The 24,819-nt window shown below is 40.5% G+C and overlaps 1 protein-coding gene across 3 annotated transcripts in view; it reads left to right on the top strand.

The window, feature by feature from the left end:
• The window catches only part of RBL1 (RB transcriptional corepressor like 1), a 70,145-nt gene extending 49,677 nt beyond the window's left edge, over window positions 1–20,468 (top strand). For all 3 annotated transcript variants that reach the window (XM_074970354.1, XM_074970356.1, XM_074970355.1), the window contains 6 exons: window positions 159–335; window positions 2,626–2,697; window positions 2,875–2,965; window positions 16,180–16,346; window positions 16,963–17,127; window positions 17,646–20,468. In XM_074970354.1, the coding sequence (XP_074826455.1) occupies window positions 159–335; window positions 2,626–2,697; window positions 2,875–2,965; window positions 16,180–16,346; window positions 16,963–17,127; window positions 17,646–17,816 (843 nt within the window). In that variant the 3' untranslated portion in view covers window positions 17,817–20,468. The remainder of the gene's footprint in view (window positions 1–158; window positions 336–2,625; window positions 2,698–2,874; window positions 2,966–16,179; window positions 16,347–16,962; window positions 17,128–17,645) is intronic.
• Window positions 20,469–24,819: the final 4,351 nt, after the last annotated feature.

Genomic DNA, 24,819 nt, shown 5'->3' with positions numbered 1-24,819 from the left:
GATGCAGAAACATGTACAGGTAAAAAAAAAAATTGCTTTCTGGAATTCTTCCCTTTAATTGCTAGCATGCTTTGTTGTTTTAAGACTCACAATTGTGATAAAACTAGATTTCAAGATTCAGTTGGCTTCACTCTCTGTTGTGCTGTTTTCCATCCCAGGTGTATCATTTGGCAAGTGTGCGCTTGCGTGATTTGTGCTTAAAACTGGATGTTTCCATTGAGTTGCGCAGGAAGATATGGACATGTTTTGAGTTCACATTAGTTCATTGCACTGATCTAATGAAAGACAGACATTTGGATCAGCTCCTCCTTTGTGCCTTTTACATTATGGCAAAGGTAACGTACAGATTTTAGGAAGTATTATATCTTAAGCTATTTCCAGGAAGTAAATAAAATAAACTGCAAATCTACTATCCAATTGTTTTACTTTTGATATCTTACTGGGGAGGGGAGGTGCTTCCAAGATGTTGATGAAGCCCTGAAGTCTTCTTTTCCTTTGCTTTACATATCCTCCCTCAAGGTCCTATATCAACAATCCTTTTGACTCAGGACTGGATGGTACTCCTTTTTTTGAGCCCATTCACACTGTTCCGTTGTCAGCTAGAAAGGACATAGTTATAGTCTGTCTCCAGAAGGGATTGCCTCACATTGCTTATCTTTGGTGCTCTGCCTGCACCCCTGCTGGTCTTTGAAGTAAGAAACTATGACTAGAAATAGTTTTGTGCATCTGTGTAGGTATGCAGAGCACTAACTAAAAGGCTGCTGGGGCTTGCACCTCCATGGAATAATTTGCTTTATATATCCACACTTCACTTTTTTCAGAAAAACAATTCTTCTAGCAATTGCATACACAGGATATTAAGGTTGAGGAACCTAGCTAAGAATCTATCTTAGCAATATAATGTTTTGCTAAGAAATAAAAAGGGATGTGCAAGCTTGTTCACATTATGTTTTGAGGTGCTATAAACAGCCCAACTTATCACACAGATGGGAGTTTTGTAATCTTACTTCTGACTCACGCAAACTCAGGAAAAAAATAAAACAAAACACAGAACTCAAACTAGGCAAGGTGCCAATGTAATTATTTGTATTACTGTAGCACCTGGGAGCCGTAGTCATGAACCAGGACTCGATTGTGCTGAATGGGATGAGAATATTAAGTTGATTTGCCCAATGAGCCCTTAATAGGAAAGACAAAATGAGAAGATGTATTACCTGTGGAATGAAGCTGCTATGGAATACAATTACTTGTTTATACATTTAGTAATTGTAAGCAATCCTTAAATCTTAGTTTAGACACTGCTACAAGATTTGCAGAAAAATACCACCATTGAATGATCTCTGTGTTCCCTTGTCTTACTGAGTAGGTGTGCCAGCTGCATGATTCCTGCCTTTCTCTGAAGTGTTGCCTCCAGTGAGACCTGACAGCCCAGCTGCAGCAAGTGGACCTTGATACATTTTTCTTGTAGTTCCACTGCAAAACTGTTGATCATTTGCTATTACAATTGGTGATTCATGTCATTTACCTTGAAACAGAGCTGACTGTGTGTGTCCTTGTAACCCTGCATCTTGTTCCAGAAAATAAGGAAGATATCTGTAACAAAGGATAAGAAATCCAATGTTCAAATATCACTAAAATTTTTACTTACCCACTAAGACTTAATAATTGTTCTCTTTTTCAATTCAGGGGTAGCTTCTGAAGGGGAAGAATTAATTTTTAAGCTTCAGCTTAAGGGAGCAGTAATTTTACAAGTGCAGATGAGCAGCAGGAATTGTTAACTAAAAACTGTTCTCATGTTGTCATATTCAGATGTCAGAATACTACATTTTTAAATGTATAAGTTCAAGCTATATGTAATGCTCATGAAAAATGTACAGTGTGGATTTGAAATCAAATGTACAAAGCATATTTCTGAAATATGCAACATCACAGCAAAACTACACAAATTGAGTTATACAAGAATAAAGCATGTTGGCATCAAACATGTTAATCTTTTTCTCTCCTGCTGAAGTAAGGCTAATTTCTTGTAGGATCTGCTTTCCCATCCTCCCCTATTTAGAAGTTGTATTGTGTATGGGCTGGAAAGTGAGGGCTTAGGGTGGGCTGGCTTCTATTCCCACTACTGTGAAGCCCTACATAACCCCAAAGTCTTTCAACATGCTAAGAGTTCTTGAATGTGGCACAGTTTTCCCTTTCTCTGTAATGGAAAGGAAAGTTGGAGCAGGCTGTTCATTAAACTAAAGATCACCTTTTTGTAGGCCAGAAAAAATACATGAGTTATTCCTACTCTGATATATCATTTACTTTTCTTAGCTTCATTACTTTTTTCAGACTAAATGAGATCAAGAAAACTCTGGAAAATTTCCCTTTTAAACAAGCATAAGTACTCATGTGCTGTAATATAACAATCATAGTTGTTATGTTTTGTCTTAAATAGTTCCTCTTGGGTTTTTTTCTTTTCCAGGTTTCAGAGTAACAGCCGTATTAGTCTGTATTCGCAAAAAGAAAAGGAGTACTTGTGGCACCTTAGAGACTAACAAATTTATTTGAGCATAAGCTTATGCTCAAATAAATTTGTTAGTCTCTAAGGTGCCACAAGTACTCCTTTTCTTTTTTCTTTTCCAGGTGACCAAAGAGGAAAGAACTTTTCAGGACATAATGAAAAGCTACAGAAACCAGCCACAAGCAAACAGCAATGTGAGTAAATAAGTGTCTTCCCTGTAGATAAATGTTTGATACAAGCTCTCTTTCAAGTAGGCTCATACTAATACTGGAGAATGAATGTTACACGCATTTAACCTGAGAACTGTGATTTAATCTAAGTTTGAGTTTCTTGTATTACTTGACAACTACATTTTTCCCCATGTACTGCAGGTTTACAGGAGTGTTTTGCTGAAAAATAGTCCCAAAGAGGTCACATCAGAAAATACAAATTCAAACCAAGATGTGGAGATGACAGGTGGTGGTAAGTTTTAGAGTAGCAGCCGTGTTAGTCTGTATCTGCAAAAAGAGAAGGAGTACTTGTGGCACCTTGGAGACTAACAAATTTATTTGAGCGTAAGCTTTCGTGAGCTACAGCTCACTTCATCAGATGCATGCCATGGTGGTAAGTTCATAAAGTTAACCTGCTGTTTTTAAAATAATAGTCAAATGGATTTAAAAGAACTAATGTGTAGTATAAAATCCATTAGAATAGTTGCATCTAATTGCAAAGAGGAAAAATTAGCATTTCAGTTTATCATAAACCGATTAAAAAGCAACAGTACTGACATAAGGAGACAGACACTGATAGTCAGATGCTGTGTAGGCTAGGACATGGAAAATGCATTTCACAGTTGGAACAAATAGGATAGAACTTCACAAATGCTTTAAGAATCCCTGTTTTTAAATTAGGTTGGTTGAACCGTAATTTTTTTAAATGAGCAACTGATGATGATTCTGTATAAGTGCAGCTCTCTTGAGATAACACTTAATAAATGGAAAGAGAGTGAGTGATGGGATATTCTAAAGACTGATTAGAAACATCTTTTTAAAATGTCAGAAGGTAGATTGGTTTGATTCACTTCTTCGGGAAGGCTCAATGAGGAGCTCTTGCATTGAAATATTTACTGTCCTGACATAGATAGGAGTCTTGGCTTTAGTATGTCTGCTGTTTTGATTTTTGCGAAGAGTGTGGGTAAATGTCTATATTTTTTCTTAAAGCATTTTTCTTTCTCCAAAATCCAAGATAGATTTTTCAAAGCGATGCTGTGTAAATTGGTTTCTGCTGCTACACAGTTGATCAAAATAAGGCATTAACTATTACAAAGCATAAGTGATCAACAGAAGTCTAATTTATCCAGAAAAGTTATCCTTAGTTGGTCTATACCCCATATAATCATCTTGGGGTCTCTGTTATCTTGTCAGTGAGAGACATTGAACCACTGACCTCAGGGGACTCTCAGCATCAGCTCAGCAAGCTAGAGTTACCTCATAGAAGTCTGGGGCTTTACATGACAGCAGCATACTACAGCTGTTGACCAGTAATTTCAAAGAGATCAATGTCTTGACGTTAGCCTAGCAAGTTAGAGATGCTGTCTCTAACATTATTTAAATAAAGAGCGAGGTGATCTCAGTTCTCTTGCCCCTATGGTGGATTAATTTAAATCAAAATTATTTAAATCAGTAAACAGGAAATCTTTAAATCGATTTGAATCTTGTTTTGTATTTGTTCTTTATAATTACTTTCCTAAAGAAAGGTTGATTCCCATTAAAGCATGTTGATTTGCAACTAAATATAGCCTTTACTCTGTATTTGATGGTACTTTTTACTCACCAGGAGGATACGTTCTATTTATTCACACTTACTTAAGCAGTTATTTAGCTTAATATACATTCATTCAGATTCTTAAGTTTTACTTTTTTATTGTTAGAAAATGGTGAATGATGCATTTCTTTATTAGATTAGATTTTTTTCGCTTGTCATGTGTGTCAAGTTGCATTTGGATAGAAACCGGAATTCAATTAAAGTGCACAAAACCAGCATTTTAAAAATGTTTTCTAAATAAATATAACCTACCTTAAAGTGTTGGACACATAAGAAGAAAAATATTTATCAAAACATGTTTTGTATTTAAAGCTAACTGATATATTAAACAGAGGAAGTATTATCTATAGTTAGAATTGAACTGATTGCTTCTAGTTACCATGTCCTTCAAGATCTTAGAACTAGTAGATCACGTCCTCTTATACCTCATTTATATTTATAGATTGGAAGAGGGAAACAAGCTTTCCTTCTTTTTTTCAACTCCCAATAAGTTTTTGAACTCTGAATGAACTAATCATTGAACTGAATTAGTTTGAATAAACAGAAATTAAGAAAATAGTTTCTCTGCACCTACAGGAGGCTACTGATCTGCAAAGCTCTGGTTCTAGGAGTTTAGCCAGTGACTTTCGTCAGTTTAGGGCATTTGGCTTTCTTTAAAACCTTGGCAGCAAACATACTGCTTGAATATTATTATTTGAATTATTTTAATAGATTATAGGAAATTTGAGCTTTAATATAGGTTATCATAGTTTCAAATTTGATTTCAGATTGGTTTATTTTTAAAAAGAAAAATGTATTAAATCAATTTTATAAAAATTTTAGTCTTTTTTTATTTATTTTTTTTTTAATACTGATTTTTATCCACCCAGTCTTCCTCCAGTATCAGAACAGCAAACTTGAATTGTTAACAGTAAGTTCAAATGCCCTTGTTCTGACATCAGCCAACCAAGAGGTTCTAAGTCAGGAGAGTTGTTTGATCTTTTAGCCAGTTTTCAAACCGTGTGACAGTATTTCTGTCCAACTGCATGTGAACGAATTTTTCACTTAAATCACCACTTCAGTGCCTTTTATCTAATATCAGAATTAGTTAAATCTTAACCCCCTTTTGATGGGAAGAGAAGTCGTGACTTCCCAATTGTCACAAAGCAGGTTAGTGGTAGAGCGGGGAATGGAGCTTCTTTGTCCTGACTCTAGTTTTTTGTACTCACTCCTGTTCCGGCATAAGGTGTCTTAGTATCAGACCCTAGGTTTGTGTTTTATTAAGGCGCTTGGCTAACATCCAGTTACTTCCATGAAAAGAGTTTTTGTTAGCAAACAATTTAGAGATTAACAGGACTTCTATTAGAAGACTGTATTCAGCTGTGAACCAAGTTAATTTTGGAGTTAGCAAGTGATAGAATAGTTGCAGTAACCAGGCTTGCTGTGTAACTACCACTGTTTCCATTGAATGTTACATTGTATACATAATGTACAATATTCCAGAATCATTTTTTTTACAGTGGAGGCATGAGTCAAGTATTGAGCCTTACTCTGTCAGTTAATCCAGTATAAAAGTGCCTTTTAACTAAAGATTGGCAGTTAAATCAGGCTTCACAAATTGTATAGTCTGTCATGGGTTTTCATAAAACATGGTGTGTGCTACAGTAATTAAAGCAGACCTTTTATCACAACCTTGCGATTCTGACCACCATAAAAAGAGTGATCTTGGTCAATGGTAGCTTTATTATTGCTGTCTCTGGACTGAAGCCTCAGCAATATACATGTGTGTCTAAGCAAGCCGGTCTTTCCTCTCTCATTCAGAAGAATTGTAACTCATTAAAAGAAGAAATAACATGTTTGTGGGAAAGGCAGTGTGGTCACACCTTATATTTTAAGGTTCCATTTATAAATAGTTGATAAGGATTTGATAAATGGTGGATGGTGGGTTTTTTTAAAAAAGTTTTTGTTGTAGCCTGTTACAGAGTACAACAAGTCAATAGGTTGTTCAACACCACCTTCTACTAATGTGCTTATAACCATTTGTAATTCACACTACTCATATCTATAACAAACTTGTAACATCTGTTCTTCTTGAAGGAGTGTTCCCGTGGGTGCTCCGCTTTAGATGTCTATGCACTCTGCGCTTGTAATCAGAGATTTGTGGTAGCCATGACCAGTTGGGTCATTCACGCTCCGTCACTGTCTTGCACTGTCCCTCAATTCCTTCTCTACCGCCTTTGGCTTGAGTCGGAGCAATCAGCAGCGCCCTCACTTACCTTTACATAAGATTAGCCTTTAGATAAGATAGTTTATAGTTGGTAGTATACTTAGTAGTTAGTTTACCTTTTATACTTATTTTATTTATTTTATTTAAAAAAAATTTTTTTTTGCTTTTCTACCCTTATTCCCCTCAGTAGGCAAATAAGTTTTGGCTCCCACAGAGTTACTGCTCCCTTGTTTGAGATAGCCTCTCTCCGGCATGCCCGGATCACCGGGTTTCAAACGCTGCCTGACTTGCAGAGTGTCAGTCCCTGTCTCTGACGGACACACACACTGTGTCCGCTGTCTCAGCAAGACACACATTCCTCAAAAATGTCCACATCTAAGTTCCCTCTAAGCTGCATAGCCGGGCGGCTGCCCAGCAAGCTATCAAGTACTGCGCGCTTCAGGTTTCCCACTGCCGTGCTGCTCCTGCCATCTGCCTTGGAGCTGCTCCCAGGAGCCTCCTGCTTGCTATGCAGAGCTGGGGGAAGGGGGGCGCTGATGTCAGGATGTCCCCCTTCCCCCGCTCCATACCCTATCTCTGCAGAGCGGGACAGTGTGATAGGGCTCAGGAATGGCACAGTGGGAGCTTGCTGGTTGCTGCTGCTGCTATGTCTGCTTTGAGTGCCGATCTACTTAAAAGGGCAACATACAGCAGCAAATCATAGGGCTAAAAAGAAACAGTAGCTCTCAGGATTTTAGTGAGGCTACACCATTTGGGCTGCTCTCATTAGAAATTCTGCACTTTAATTAAAACAATCCCTGAGTTTCTGTCTTTTTTCCATTGTGAATGTGGAGTCATAGCACTGTAAATTGCTGTGTAAACACTAGAATGACAGTAACCTCCACAGAGCTGCCCCTGGTGGAGAAAGAGGGCTGGGTCTTCTGTAGAATAAGAAAAGGGGGGGGGGGCTTTCAGTGAGGAATGCGGTTTGGGAGATGTGTTCTCCCACGCTGGAGACATGTTGCCCAGACTGGGGCAATGGCCTGATTTCTCTATTAGCGCGCGCAGGGTGGATAAAAATCAATTATTATTTTTTAAAAAAAAAATTAAAAACGGATTTTTTCATAAAATGCTTTTTGAGGAAAAAACCTATCCTAGGATAGTTTTAATTAAGATACATTGTAGCTCAAAGATATTTCCTCATGGAATAGGGATTATAAATTTTAATTCTATAGTATGAGACAATATATTCATGTAATGTTTAAGAATAAGTTTTGTAAATGAGTTCCAATAGTTCATAGATTAGGGACCCAATCTTATGGGGTCCAGGGGCTTCTGTATAGATTATTTAGGTTAATCTTTCTGTCTACCCAATGGGACTCAGTGCTCAGTCTAGAAGATACCAACAGAGATGCTTAGTTTTGCAGTTCTCAAACTGTGGATTTGTGTCTCCAGAGATAACATGCTTGTTAACAGCAAAAATGGTGATTTTTTTAAAAAAAAGTTTAAAAAATATTTTTAAAATATTTCATTTAAAAAACTTGAATGTTTAACTGAATTACAACATGCATATGCTTGTTTTGTTAAAATATTATATGTTTGCTGTTGATGAAAAAATCCAGAATACATAACGTTGTTGTTTTAGTTAAATAAAACAATTCAAATGTCTGTCTGGTGGTGATCTCCTCTTAATTCAGCATGGCAAGAAATCCTCCAAATATTAATGATTAACCTGTGGAATTGGAGATAGTTCACCTCCCAATGACTTCATAAATATCTGCTTCAATTACCTTTGGTAAATTAAATAAGCAAACAATCATTCTTTTCTGATATAGCTATAAAACTAATCTGAAAAGTTTTCAAAATAAATCACTTTAAAAATGTATAGTGTGTACCTTCTAAAAATGAAACATCTATATCTGAGTTGTAAAGAATATGTATTAAGGTTATAACAACCAACAAGAATGCACTTTTATGTAGAAATCCATGATTAAATTGAGTCTTCCTGACTAGTGATTTAAATCATGATTTAAATCAAATTGATTTATCAAATCCACCCTGGCGCACAGCTCCATGTCAGAGCTGTCAGCCAGGATGCCACACTTTGGTTATACAGATTCTTTTAAGTTTTAGTCCCCTGACTATAACTCAGAATGGGAGAAAGCTGCTCCACTTCTCTCAGAACTCAAGGGGATGCTGTATATACACACTTCTTTCTCGATACCATCTTCCTGTGCCCTTGTGTACACACTAGCGCTTTAAGGAAAAGCATCATATAGCGTTAGTTAGCAATATTGATTGCCTGAAGGATGCCCCAGGGTAGCTGCAGTCCACTGGGGAGTCCTGCCAGGCTGTGAATGTACTTAAAGGGGCAACACATTTCTTGTTTTTCACATTCACCTCCCAGCGCACAGTTGTTTGTTTGTTTGTTTGTTTGATGCTTCCTGCAATGCACATATATTCTCTGTAATTTTATTCTTTCAAAGTGTTGTTATTTGAGTTTTTTGACTGTTCTATGCATTTCATAATTTGTATTTCTCTCTTACACTTCAATTAAATTCTTTGAGTAGTGAGTTCTAAAATGCCTAACCTGTCCTGGCTGAAGTAATTATCCCTATTGTAACTTTTTAAAAATATAAATTATATTTAAGTTTTTTGTTTCTACTGGTGGCGCACATCCACACATTACCTCGATAATTTGGTGCACATAACAAAATTCCTTCTGCAAATGGATGGAAAAAATTAGAGGGAATATTGGTCCACATTGCCATAACCTCATGGCCAGAGCAAGAAAAGCTAGGGATCTCCAACTTAACTCCTTATGATGGAGAAATCCCTCAGACTGGCCTTGGACCACAAGTCCATTACACCTCCAGACCAACGTTCACCATTGACAGCCTCTGGCACAGGTTCTACCCCTGCAGTGCCTATGAAAGAGCCTTTATCCAAGAAGGCTACCAAAAAAGCGGTCCCAGACTTCACCGCACCAGAAATCAGACGACAAAAAGTGATCCCCAACTGCAAAGTCTATCTTGGTACCAAGCACGTTGGATCGCAAGACATCAGCATCTTCTGGTACCGAGAGTTCCTGGAGAGCGAAAGACCCTATGCGCACAAGCTTGAACAAAGGCTCACAGAGCAAAGTGAAACCCTCCATCTGAGTACCCATGGAGCTGAAAAGACGCTTGGCACAGAGTGGCACAGTGGCGCCACCTGTGGTACCTATGCAGCACAGCACAAGACCCTCGGCACCGACGGCTACAACTCACACTCCCATACCACTGGCAATGCTCACAGTGCTCATGGTTCCACACCAATTCCTGAGACATGGAGACCTATTGATCTCCTCAACACTGGAATCTCCTCTCTTCAGTACTTATTGCACTCCATCTTGATAAGTACCAAGCCGCTTGACTACTCCAGCTAGGTCAGCTGCCCCTCTGTCTAGTGATAATGAAGACAAGGATGAAGGAGTGATATATACATCTCATCACTCCTCACCCAGACCTGGACCATCCCACCTACCCAGACCATCACTCATCTGCAGACGCATGTGTGTGGTATGGGCACCATCCCCCATGCCATTCTCACCAAACTGGTCCTACTGGGATCCATGGGCAATGTACAGGGCTCAACATTGCAGGCCCCCTAGCCCATCAAGATTGAGAGCTCCACGATCTCTATCACCAGCTATCCCAGCACCCTCAGAAACACAAAAGGATGTGACTGAGAAAATGGAGGACATATCTGACCAGAAAGCCTTGCCACCTGTGAACCTCTCATCTTCGTCACCAGATGAAACTATAAAGCCCCTCACCCCCGACCACAGTGGATGACTTCAAGGCATTTCAGGAACAGTTCAAAAGGGTGGCAGAGTCCTTGGACATTTCTCTAGAACAGGTACCTGAATCACAGCACAAACTACTAGACATACTTCAGTCATATCCCTCAACTAAGATAGCATTACCGATCAACGATGCCACTATGGAGCCTGCCAAAACCACCTGAGAAACATCAGGAACAGCACCCCCATCATGCAAAACATCACACTATGTGCCATCTAAAGGAATTAAGTTCTTATTTACACACTCCACATCAAACTCACTAGTGGTGAAGGCTGTAAACGAGGGGAAAGCAACACCAGGCTAGAACAACCCCATGTGACAGAGATTGGAGAAGGTTAGACATCTTTGGCCACAAGGCTTATTCATCTGCAACACTTCAGTTCTGCATAGCTAATTACGAGGCTCTGCTGTCTAAATACACACACACACCATCTTTTCGAAAATGTCAGAATTTATTGATGGTTTACCTGAAGATTAAAAAAAAAAAAAAAATTTAAATCTAATATCGCTGAAGGCCATCTAATTGCCAGCACAGCCCTGCAGGCCTCACTTGAGTCCGCAGAATGGCCGCACGATCCATTGCAACATCTGTGGTCATGCACTGTGCATCATGGCTTCATCTCTCTGGGTTCCCCAGGGAGGTTGAGTCAACAGTCGAGGACCTACCCTTCAAAGGCCCAGAATTATTTGTGGCCAAAACGGATGAGTCCCTCCACATCCTCAAGAGCAACATTAAAATCCCTGGGCATCTATACACTTGCAAATAAAAAGAAACAGGGCAGCTATACCCAGAGATTCCGATTGCTGCCATACGCACAAACACACAGGCAGTATGACCAACACTGCAAGCAAAGGCAAACCAGACATCAACAGAATCAAAACCAACCTTGGACATCCCAACAATCCACCACAAGACGCAATTTTGAAGGTGTGGTCAAGCACATGAAACAACTGCACATTCTAATGCTGGAAACAGATTATTTCCCAACCATTCAGATATTACTTGTCACTGTTTCACCGAGTCTGGCTCAATATTACTACAGACAGGTGAGTTTTAGAAATTATCCAAACTGGTTACTCCATCCCCTTTATCTCCATCCCACCTTCCCTCTCTGTTCCTCTTCAGGGACCCCTCTCATGAGTCACTGCTGCAACAGGAAGTAAACCATCTCCTTCATCTAGGCTCTGAGGAACCTGTACCAATGAAGCACAGAGGGAAAGGTTTCTATTCAAAATATTTTCTCACATAAAGACAGGCAGATGGAGACTCACATTGGATCTACGGAAACTCAACAACACAATCCAAGGCCAGTGGTCCCCATCAGAGTCCAACATGCACATAAACTTGCTGGAGCTAAGGGTAGTCCGTAACATATGCAACCACTTTCTACCTATAATCATAAACCAAGCCATCAGAATCCTCACAGACAATATAGTATGCATGATTTACATAAATGGCCGGGGGGGGGGGCGGTGGCACAGTCACACTCCCTATGGACAGAGGCAGTGCAGCTCTGGAATTGGTGCATCAGCAACAACATCAACATATCGGCATCCTATCTTCCGAGATGTCAAAACACAACCGCAGATGCACTAAGCACAGAGTTGTCACAGTCATGAATGGGAGATGGATCCCAGAATTTTACGATACTCAAACTATGGGGATTCCCTCATAGACCTCTTTGCAACAGCACAGGACACCAAGTGCCCACAATATTGCTCCAAAGCAGAACTGGGACATCATTCCTTAGGCAATGCTCTCCTCATCAAATGGGATGCATCGTTAATATATGTATTCCCCCTGACCCCACTCCTAAACTCGCTCATACACAAGATCAAGAGACAAATCCAGAATCATTCTAATAGCACCTACATGACCCAGACAAACATGGTTTCCGTTCCTGTTAAAGATAGCGGTACGCTCACCTCAAACCCTTCCCCTAATACCTCACCTCTTCTCACAAGATGCGGGGCATGTTCACCATCCTAACCTCATAATACTCCATCTCAAGGCCTGGCTTTTCTCCAAGGCAAAGAGGAGTTGAGACACCCTGTTCATAAATGTAAAGAAGTAAAGTAAAGGAAGTAAAAGACATACTTATGAACAGCCATAGAACGAACATGTCATAAGCATATGGGTAGCCTAAATTCCTCCTTACCTGTAAGGGGTTAAGAAGCTTAAGTAACCTGGTTGGTACCTGACCAAAGGAACTAATGGGGACAAAAGATACTTTCAGATCTGGTGGGGGGGAGAGGTTTTGTTTTGGGTTCTTTGTTTCTGTGGCTGTTCGCTCTTGGGACTAAGAGAGACTGGACATCAATCCATATTCTCCAAATCTTTCTAAACAAGTCTCTCATATTTCAAACTTGTAAGTAACAGCCAGGCAAGGCGTATTAGTTTATCTTTGTTTTCTCAACTTGTGAATTTTCCCTTTGCTAGAGGGAGGTTTATCCCTGTTTTGTTGTAACTTTGAAACTAAGGCTAGAGGGGGTTTCTTTGTGCTCTTTGAATTTTCTGCTACTCTGTAAGGTTAACTACCAGCCTAAGTTTACAGAGGTGATTCTTTTACCTTTTTCTCTTTAAATAAAATGCTTCTTTTTAAGAACCTGACTGATTTTTTCCATTGTTCTAAGACCCATGGGTTTGGGTCTGTAGTCCCTTTGTAACCAATTGGTGAGGATATATGCTCAAGCCTTCCCCAGGAAAGGGGGTGTAGGCTTGGGGGAATATTTTGAGGGACTAGGACTCCAAGTGGTCCTTTCCCTGATTATTTGTTAAATCACTTGGTGGTGGCAGCGATCCCAAGGCAAGAAACGAATCTGTGCCTTGGGGAAGTTTTAACCTAAGCTGGTAAGAATAAGCTTAGGGGGTCTTTCATGCGGGTCCCCATATCTGTAACCCAGAGTTCAGAGTGGGGAAGGAACCCTGACAGAGCACAAGAAAGACGCATATATGCATAAGTGGAAACGGTTCAGCACTTGGTGCCAAGATAAACAGATCTTATCAACATCCTCCCCTTTACCAAGGGTACTGGATTACATATAAAAACGGGCTGTCCACAAGCTCCATCAAGGTACACTTGGTGGTGATCACAGCTTTCCATAATAAGGTGGATGGGGTCACCATATTCACCCACCCAACAACTAAACGTTTCCTCAAGGGCATTGAGAACACTTCTCCAGAAATAAGAAACCCACCTTCTATGTGGTAGCTCAACCTCATCTTTCGTGAACTTATGGGAAAACTGTTTGAGCCACTTGCCACCTGCTCACTACTCCACCTATCTAAGAAGGTGGCTTTCTTCATTGCCATCACATCCGCCAGATGGATGAAGGAACTAGGTACCCTAATGCCTCCCCCGCCCCCATACACAACTTTTTTTAAAGACAAAGTTACCTTAAGACTACATCCCAAATTCCTACCCAAGGTTGCCTCCCCCTTTCATCTGAATCAGCCCATTTACTTACCTATGTTTTTTCCAAAACCACATGCAGACAAAAGAGAGGCATCACTCCACACCCTGGACATTAGAAGAGCATCAGCTTTCTACATTGAAAGAACAAAAGCATTTAGAAAGTCACCAAAACTATTTGTCTCTATAATACAGGAGTTCTCAAACTGGGGGTCGGGACCCATCAGTGGGTTGTGAGGTTATTATATGGGGGATCGCGAGCTGTCAGCCTCCACCCCAAACCCCGCTTTGCCTCCAGCATTTATAATGGTGTTAAATATATAAACAAGTGTTTTTAATTTATATGGGGGGGTCGCACTCAGAGGCTTCCTATGTGAAAGGGGTCACCAGTACAATAGTTTAAGAGCCACTTCTATAATAGAACGTTCAATGGATATCAAGATGCATCCACCTTTATCAAAAACTTCCTTTACAAGCCCCAGTGGGCATCCACATACGCTATACCAGAGCACTTTCAGCGTCCGTAGCTTTTCTCAATGATGTCCCCGTTATCAACATTTGCAGAGCAGTAACTTGGGCATCAGCCCACTGTGGCATTATACTCCACATTCTTCATAGAGATATGGTTATGTTATGATATGATATAAGATGTGTTTTATGCAAGATGGGTCATGAGATGTCATTGGAAAGATTATAATTATGATTATCCTATTTGTATGCATGTATCATTTTTGTATCTGAAGTTAGGAATATTGTCTATGCATCTATTACAAATATGTTTACACCTGGGGAATGCCTACTAGGCAGAATGCAATCCGTCTAGGTGTCTCACTGGGAATGGCCATTAGGGAGAACAGTAGGTCTTAGAAGATGCTAATCATCCACGGAGAAGCCTTCCTGGGGACGTTACAAACAGCCTCTGAATTATGGCTGTAGGGTCATTTGACCAAATCACCCGGTGTTGGACTCATGATAATACTAGTATTTTTCCACTGGCCAGAGGTGGGGATCGCTGGAAAACAAAAGATTCCCACCATATGCAAAAAACTATTTAAGAGAGTGACATCATCGTGGGTCACTCTTCACTAACCCTTGCCCAAGAAAGAAGGCTGCTGGAAACACCTGAGAAGCAAGAGACTAAGTTGGGTGGGGAGGGCTGAGCCCAGGCTAGAGGATGTCTGGCCTATAAAAGGAATATCTGGAGTTTTAAGCTGCAAGCAAGGACAGCTTACCTTCAAGAATCTCTGCAATCTGCCTAGACCAACATTTAGGGTGAGAATTTTCTGCTTATAAGCTTAGATTGCGTGTTGGTTTTATTTGCCAGGTAATCTGCTTTGATCTGTTTGCTATCCCTTATAATCACTTAATTTGTGTAGTTAATAAACTTACTTTTGTTTTATCTAAAACCAGTGTGTGTAAAAATTCTTACTTGGGGCAGAAAGCTGTGTATATCCCTCTTCACGTTGAGGGAGGGGGTGAATTTCATGAGCTTACACTGTACAGTTCTCTGTGCAGTGCAAGACCGTATAATTTTGGGTTTATCCCCTAGAGAGGGGGTGTACAGTTGGGCAATTCCTTAACTGAGCCTTCTCAGGCAGAGCTAATTTCAGTGTTCGTGTGTTTCTGCAGCTGGGTGCGTCTCTACTTCTGTGCTGGTGAAAGTGTGAGACTGGGAGCGTGTCTGCAGTTGGTCACAGCATTACAGGGTGAAAGGGAGCCCAGGCTGGTGGGTCAGGCGGGCTCAGTGGTATCCCAGTCCCAGGTGGCACCCTGGACGTGGGGAACCCATCACACCCACATATTCATGAAATACTGCTATAGAGCAACAGTCAATATCGGATGCTTGCTTTAGACTCGTGTTATCCACCATCAGTAACACATCTCCAAAGCCCCTCCCTTCCACAGAGGGGCAGTGCTCAACAGTCACCTGAAATGGAGCACCCACAGGGACACTCCGCAAAGACGAGGTTACTCACCTGGTGCAGTAACTGAAGTTCTTTGAGATGGTTGTCTCTGTGGGTGTTCCACTACCCTTACTCCTTCCCTCTGCTTCGGAGTTTCACATAGATTCTCCGCAGTAGAGAAGGAACCAAGGGATGATTGATTGTGCAGCACTATGTAACCGCCTGGAGTGGCACGTGACGGCGCATGTGCGACCCAACCAGGCACTGCTACCACAAATCTCCAATTACAAGCTAGGGCGCATAGACACCTAAAGTGGAGCATCCACAAAGATAACCATCTTGAAGAACCTCAGTTACTGCACCAGATGAGTAACCTTCTCTTCATCATTTTATTAACTCTTTACAAGTGGAATTTTTATAGTGGGTGTGACTGGTTTTGTATTAGCTTGTATCTTAAAAATCTAATTTAGATTGCTGACATTAAGGGTTTTAAATCTGACATTTCTTTTTTTTCCTACTGTGATAGACTCTCCTGGGAAAGTGTGTCTTTCACCTGTAAGATCAACACCAGAGAACTCCAGTGAATCAGGAAAGGAGGAGAGAGGAGATCTGATAAAATTTTACAATGCAGTCTATGTAGGAAGAGTAAAATCATTTGCACTCAAGTATGATGTCACAAACCAGGATCATGTAGTAAGTAACATAATTCTAATTTTGGATATGTCTAATAGTGTGCATGGATGCTTAGTGATAGTTTTATTGACTTTTAGACATAAAATGTCAGCGTTTAAAAACTCACACTGTTGCTATCACTGCCCTGTAGATCATAAACGTTGTAGTTTATATATGTCTAAACCCACCCTGTGACACTCAGCATGAGGTGGATCCACCTCATCATCTGATTGTGTTTGTTTCTACATGGTTGCATAAAGAAAATAATCATAGTCTGGGCTATAACATACTACAGCAGCAAGATTGCATGTCTGTCCTGCTAATAGGCTATCCATTGAAATGGAGCAGAAACTGATGAGTGGGTGCCATATTAATATGGGAAACTGAGTGACATTTAAGTGCCCCTCAGTTCATCCATGTGAAACAGTTGAAAAATAAAATAGTTTCTTTTATGATTGCCAGGCTGAATACTGAATTGGAATATTAGAATGTAACTGTAACCTGGAACAGAAGGCCCAAAAGGACACATTGATAAAAATGGATGTGCGTTTCATTTATTTATGAAGTTAATTCTTTAATGTGCGTCTGGTAAATTCCTACAGGCAAACTGTGTGTGCACCATTTTTTTTTTTTTAAGGTGGAAGCCCCTCCACTTTCCCCATTCCCCTACATTAAACAGCAGCCAGTGTCTCCTCGGCGGATATCCCAGCAACACTCTGTTTATGTTTCACCACACAAGAATGGTGCCTCCCTGACGCCTCAGACTGCTCTACTATACAAGTTTAATGGGAGCCCTTCTAAGGTAAGTTTCAGAGTAGCAGCCGTGTTAGTCTGTATTCGCAAAAAGAAAAGGAGTACTTGTGGCACCTTAGAGACGAACAAATTTATTTGAGCATGAGCTTTCGTGAGCTACAGCTCACTTCATCAGATGCGTCCGATGAAGTGAGCTGTAGCTCACGAAAGCTTATGCTCAGATAAATTTGTTAGTCTCTAAGGTGTCACAAGTACTCCTTTTCTTCTAAGGTAAGACATTCACATAAGACCTTTAGTGATTGCAAAGCTTAAAGATTTCTCCCTCTTCCAAATTTCTGTCTGGCTTTGGGGTTTTTCATAAGAGAGTGCTGCAAAGACTGTCTTCAAACTGGTCTTGCAGTTCCTGAAGTAAAGGATAAAACACTTCGTGCTTCTCAGATGGAAGGTGCTGTGTTCGTCCAGAGTAGGAATACTGTTTTCAGACCATGTTGAAAACCGAGAGTCATACTGAGTAATTATAGTGGCTTGAATATTTGTTTTTAATTATAAATCTCCTCTTATTGATAGAGTTTGAAGGACATCAACAATATGATAAAACAAGGTGAACACAGGAGTAAGAAGCGAGCAATTACAATTGACAGTGACAGTGAGTCTCCAGCAAAACGACTCTGCCAGGAAAATGATGATGTCTTACTAAAACGTCTTCAGGATGTTGTCAGTGAAAGAGCAAATCACTAACATCTACAAGGGACTGAAGCCTCCAGAGTTCATCACACCTGGGACACAGTTTTTCCATCTTTCCAGCTGTGGTGTGTGCAGGCAGTTTACTAATGTGTAAAATTGTACTGTCACCTGACTTCAGTAGGAATGCAAAAAGGAAGTGTTAAGGACTGAACTGTGGGGAATTAGAGGCTATGATCACATTAACTTTATTGCTGTCAGGCATGCTATGAATCTATCTGCTGATTAGCATGTTGAAATGGTTCTTTGAGCCATGTCAGATATTCACCTCTAATCTTCTAGTTTAGCGGTTCTGCTTTGAGCATGAGGGCCAGCTCCTAGTTTCAGTGGTTCTGTTTTTGAAATTGAATTGACTGGATGTAGGAAAGCATAAGGGGCAATCACTATACTCAGCGTTTGCGGATCTGTTTGCAGGGAAACACCTCAAGTGCCTTTTTGTTTTTACATGAAGATTATAGAATCTTATGCATTACTTTAATGTGGACGGATCAGGAGACAACTTTTGTTTTACTACATTAAGGGTTACATAAACCCATCTGTTCTTCGTTCTGCATTCTATATTACGTGAAAAAAGTCACCTTTTATGAAAGACTTGATAATGTGATTTGACCAGGGTTAATTTTTGGCTTTTGTAGCTGAGTGTAACTGGTAAAATGTTGTTCTCCAGCTATTTTCAGAATGTCAACTAAAGTGAATGTTGTGGCATGGATTAAGTATGTTTCTTATGGTTTGGGAGAGAAATCAGCAAGTACAACTGCAGAGGCATAAACTGAATGCACGCTTATTCTAGAGTGTTGGGGATATGTTTCTAGGAGCCTCTTCTGAATTCAGCTTCCTCCAGAGCAGTGAATGCTGCCACTGGCGACAGATCTGAAGCACTCCTTCCTTCTGCACGCAGCCTCTGCAGCACTAAATATTCATAGATACTGTATTTTAACTGAAAAAGGTTAGCGTGTATCAATAATGGTTAAACAGTTCTGGGCTTTGGCCATCAGTTACTGCTGTCACAATGTGTGATGATTCACTTAATGAACTTAAAAATTTCTTCTTTTTAGGATTTTTATATTTTTTCTGACCCGTGTACCCTCCTATGTTGTGTAGTATCTACACAGATTATAAGCCCGAACAGATGAGGCATGTTTGTACATTTTTTTTTTGTAGCTATTACAGACGTGTAGCTTTAGATTTGTTCCAATGGCAATGTGTAAAATTCCAGCAAAACTCCTACATCTTAAATGTTAGAGAGAATTTTGACAGGATTGTTTTATCAAGATGAAGAAAACTTAATGTTTATATAATACTGTTTATAAGCAGTAGTCTAATTTTAACAGTTGAGATTTTTTTTTAAAGCTTAGAGCCATAAGGTAATTCTGTGTTGTACTTTTCTGTTCAAAGTTGCTATAAGCATCTTATACTTACAAACTTGAACTGTCTTTTTAATGGACAACTCTTTTCTAGAGCTCTGACTATTTTACTTAGCTTTTATTAGCTTGGTTATTGAGCGTGCCAGGATTTGATGCATCATAATTTTCAGTGGAAGGAAGAAGTTATGTCACATGTTACAGTCTCACTGAATTAATCTGGTAACAGAACTGGAAATCTGGTGGATGAAATTGATTATAAAGGAGAGCACTTTGGTTTACATATTCACCTTGGTAATCAGCAGTAAAGGGAAAGTTCACAAGTCCCCCAAGGTTTTGATTAACTTTTTGAAGGCTGCCATTGTTTTGACTGCTCTGAAAAATGTATTTTGCCTTTTGAAAATGAAGACTACAGTCTTATAAAGTGGCATAACAGAAGATATACTAATCTTAGCTCCTATTACAGTTAACTCCTTTTAAGTATGTGATAACGTTAACAGATGAAAAAACACATAATACCAACTTCCAGTCTTGAGTTACTGACAAGATGCATTTGTGCATGGGTAATCATGGTCCTGAGCACAGCCCTGGAAAACCTACTTTGTTGTGGAAAGAGATCTTGAATTAGACTTCACGTAAATGGAGCCAGTTGTGCTTGAATCTCTGCATGAGGGTTATATTCCTCAAGAAAACTAGGCTAGGATAGTCTGTTGGACAGTAAAGCTGTCACTCAGCAGTATTGGATGATGCAATAATGTAGTCACTTGGTTTTAATTTCTCATCATGTGTAAACCTATTTTATTTCTTAAGAGGTATGCCCTGCAGACTGTTTCAGTTTCTCTGATCTTGAATTAAAATAATGGTTCTGAAATTTGTTTGTTATGATTAGGTTTAGTGTTTTTTATTAAAACTTAAAGTATTAGTTGGATTTTTAATTCCTTTTCATAATAAATTTGACCCAGAATAGATGCTAATGTTGATAGAGCAAAGTAAATTTTCGACTTGAACAGTTTGCCAAGCTGTTAGGTTTTAAAGTTTTGTTATGGTTTAAAAGTGCCTTCATTTGTAAATATGTATTTTACCATAAAAAGTTCTTTAAAACTGTGTGATGACTGACATTGTCTGTCTGTAGTAATTTATGCCTGCTTTCCAGAGTCTAATTATATCTCTGTGACAAATAGGTAAATGTTCGTGTTCCTCTGTATGCAGTTATCTCCCCAGATTTTCTTTCCATATTTTTCCGGATTGTTTGTACTTCAGTCAATAAATGTACCATCTCAAAGAGCAAGTATAATGCTCCTGCCTGAGTGACAGAGAGAAACTAAGTTTAAGACAATTGATGGAACAAAATGGACACCGTGTAGAATCAAGCACGTGGGTTTATTACACACAGCACTGGCGGAGTGTCACCTTGCTTATCAGGCTCAGAGACACTGCCAATCAATTGATTACAGTGGATTATATGGATTTTCCATGGGTGGAGGAAAGTGACTAGGTCTAGCAGCAAGACAAGATAAGCACAGTAGCTGATAGTCAAAGATTACATCATGTCTCTGCCCATGGTTTCAAGTTAACAAGTAACGTACAATTAGTACTTCAAACAATGTATAAGTGTATTAGTATAAAATATATATGTTGAATTCTGATTTGGGGTCCATAGGAATGAAGTATCTCCTCTAATTGTCCAACAGATACATACCTGGGGGGTTAAAACAGGAAAACAGTGAAAAGTATATGGTGATAGATATATTGTTTTTCAGTTGCTCATTTGTGTTTCTAAGGCAGGCACTGGTAATTGCTTGGGAGGAGGGGTGTGCATCTGTGAGAGGGAGGATGTCATATCTCATCCTGACATACTTGAACCTTTTCCATAAACTCAAGGTTGATGTGTGGGAAGGTATCTCTTCCTACAGAAGAAACAGGGCCCCTTTTATTCCTTGGTCTGTTTGCAGCTTCAAATAAAGACACCAGTTATGGCTCCCCACCTGGCATTTTGCTGACCAAGCTTATTTTAGCAAAAAGCAAGGTTGTCTTTTGTTTGTTCTGCTTCTCTTAGCTAATATTGTTTACTATTTGCTAGGCCTCCAGCCTCTTGACCGAACTCTGGACTTTGGGCTTGTAAAAAGAGCTGACATAGTCTATACATAAACAGCATATGGATTTTGGCCCTTCAACAGTAGTAAAAAGGTAAAATGTTAGAATTAAAAAAAAAATCCTGTAGTTTTCAGTGGCCTTGTGTATAGTAGGAAAATTACCTTTGAAGCATGCTTTCTGTAAGTAATGTTATGCTTAAATTGGCTTTATTTACTTCAGCAACTAAAACCCTGGGTCCTATGTTTGACATCTGTCAACCACAGATCAATTTCCTTGTGTAGACAGGGCCTGTGAGTAAAATAATGCCAAATAGATGTCAGCAGGGAATAAGAATGAGAAAAGGATGCAGTGTTTAAGTTCTGAGAACTGTTTAAGTTCATTTTACTGGCAGATTTTTGTCCCTCAACAGACAAAAGCCAAGCAGATTATTTTGCTTAATTTCCTTTCCTACAATTATCAAGTTACTAGAGTGTAAATAATTTATCTTGATCTTTAAAATATTGCTCAGTGGAATTGTCACATGTACTACACACAAGCTTCCTCAAGAGTCATTCTAAACAATGTGAGAGAGATGACAAAACTATCAGGATTCAGTTTCTAGACGGACACAGCACTTAATACTGAATTGAACACGTTCCAGGTGAGGTGTACCATGCCAGTAGTCTCTCATTCCTTATACATCCTCACATTTTGTTTGCTGCTGATTGCTGTTGCACACTTAGAGAGGTTTTCATTAAGCAGACCAGGTCTCTTACTGAGCTGATAGTTAATTTAGAACATCCTATAAGGTGTTTAAGAGGTTCTGATTATTCCCTACAATGTGCATTACTTGGCATCAGAATTGAATTTAATCTCCCATCGTGCTGCCATTCGCTTGGCTTAGTTAGATCTTGGTGAAGCTCTTCACACCCCTCTCCGGTCTTGAGTAGCCCAAATAATTTTGTCGTCTGCAAATGTGGCCATCCTCTTCCATATCGTTAGTAAATATATTGAATAGCCTAGTACAGACCTTTGAAGCAGCTGCAGTTAACCTTCTGCCATGATGAAAATTGACCATTTCTTCTGACCTACTTGTTTTCTGCTTGTAGCCAGTTTCTGATCCATGACAATACTTTGGCTGTCATACCTTGAGTACTTAGGCCCAAATTCACAAAGGAATTTAGGCATTGCCATGGTAGGCATCACAATGCCTAACTTTTAGGCACTTAGAAAATCACAGGAACAACATTGCAATTCACAAAGCCTGAGTTAGACGCCTACGCTCCTTATACCATGAATGGGGAGAGATAGGTATCTTAGATTGATACACAAAAGCCAGCAGGCTAGATACGGAGAAACCAAGGTCAGCCAATGGTCAGGGCCCTTTGTTTTAGTTTATTTTGTTTAAAATTTCCTGTAAATTTATCAGTGTTCATTACAACATTTTTTAAAAGGGTGAGAATTGGTGCAAAAAGTTAACTTCACATTTTTCAGGGTAAATACCAGGGCTAATACTGTGGGATGGGAGGATACGGGGGGGGAAAGAGTACTTCTGATCAGGCTCTCCATTCTGGAAGATGAAATGGTGGCTTGGCAGCCCAGGTTACCAAGCTGCCATCTCTTTCTAGAGGGTCTGTCCAAGATACATAGCTGTCATCTCTCCTGGAGTGTGGAGCTGAGTCTTGGGAGTTCTGCTACTTTTTTCTAGGACTCAAGCACTGGTGTGTGTGTGTGTGTCTTCCACTACATTGCCTTATTTTAAACAGCTAGCCTTGCATTTACAGTCAGACTAATTTATTAACAACAAACACCTATCTAATGTAATCTATTGGATTTGCTTAACAATCAGTATTTTCATGTAGTTTAATGGTCCAAATTGTGGGTGAAAATTGCTAAAAACTAAGTAATAGCTATTGTAAACCCTGGGAATGTTTTGGTAAAAACCTAAAATGGAAGGGCCTTGGCCCTGTGAGAGGCTGACCAAAGGGGAGTGTCCTAAGTCCCACTCCTCTCTGAGATAGGTACAGGCTGCAGAGAGGTGCGTATCTGCTAGCAACCCATGAGTGAGAACCCTCCTCCTGGAGTCAGGTGGCTTGGCATTTATTGTAAGAATAATAAGGTAGATGTCTACCTCCCCCAAACGAGGGGATTGGGGGGAAGAAGTAATGTTGCCTACCTTGTAACTTCCAACCCCTAGGGTACAGCACTCATGCATTGTGAAATAGTCACGTTCAAGTCACCTCTCCCTGCCAGAGAAACAGCTTCAATAAGAGAGACTGAGGGAGACTAAGTTTTAGCCACTTTCCATTTTGTTTGACATAGGTATGTGAAACACATGTGGTTTACAGGGAAAAGACTGATTCTTATTCGAGTGCTGTCCCTGAGGGTGCTCCACTCCAGGTGACAGTGCGTCCCAGCGCTGTTGATCGGAGATCTTCAGTAGCAGTACCTGGTCGGGACATGCACTCAGCTGCTGTCTCTCAGCATTGTTACAGTCTGCCTGAGCACACGCCCCCCGCACCTCCCTCAGTTCCTTCTCAACCATCCTCAGCTGAAGACAGGACTCGGGGCAGTGCTGATCCTCTTCCCTGGTAACTGAAGGAAATAAGTACAAAGACATAGAAATAGTTAGTTAGAAACATCCCAGTTATTTCCCTTCCTTTAGAATAGTTGACTAGAGTTTGTCTCCCGTTGAGACACTCTGCCCAGGCATTACTCATACAATAATGCCAGGGTCTTCAGGATTCAAGAAATGTGACTTCTGTCAGGAGCCTATGCCATGGTCCAATGGACACTCACGCTGCATGAAGTGCCTTGGCGAGACACACGTCCCTGTCAAGTGTGTCCATTGTAATAGCCTGAAAACAAGGGCTCGTCGTTACAGAGACCTGCGGCTGAAAATACTCCTGATGGAGAAATCCCTACAGCCGCTTATGGAGATGGGCAATAGCAAACCCTCTCCTTCATGCTCCCCGGTCAGGTCAGAACCAGTTGGGAGCACAGCTTCACCCTCTCAAGCGAAAAGGCAGGAAGCCCAACAGTCTCCGTGCACAGACTTTCAAAACGGTAAAGGGTCTCCTGCGAGATCCTTGCCCTCTGTGCTGACAGCACCGAAGGCAGGCACCTCCAACCATCCCAGCACCTCTGCCATGGCTCTCGCACAGCGCAGAGGCAGGAATCCAACTTCCCGTAGCGGGAAGGTCTCCTTGGCACCAAAAATAGACCCGGTGCCGACAAGAATGTCGGCACTGAGCCTGCCTATCACTCCAGCAGCAACAGTGGACCTCCCGCAGGGCGCCTACAAACGGCCCGCGGCACCCGCGAAAGCAAAGCAGAAGTCAGTACGTGCTTCTGATCACAAACCTCGCTTGGCTGGATCACTGCGCAGAGAGCAGCAGCAATTCTTAAATCAGGACGACATCTCAGTGGCCCCTGAGCCTGACTCTCCGCTCCTTGACACACAGCGCTCACTATTTGACCAGCCGCTCTCCCCACCTGACCTTTCTACCTTCACTGACAGCGAGCCCGATATGCAGCAGGAGGCAGAGTTCTCCCCACCTGCCTCT

Source organism: Natator depressus, chromosome 13, assembly GCF_965152275.1.
Source record: "Natator depressus isolate rNatDep1 chromosome 13, rNatDep2.hap1, whole genome shotgun sequence".
NCBI classification, from domain to species: Eukaryota; Metazoa; Chordata; order Testudines; family Cheloniidae; genus Natator; species Natator depressus.
Note: the sequence above shows the minus strand (reverse complement) of the source record. Positions and strands in the feature narration are given on the sequence as shown.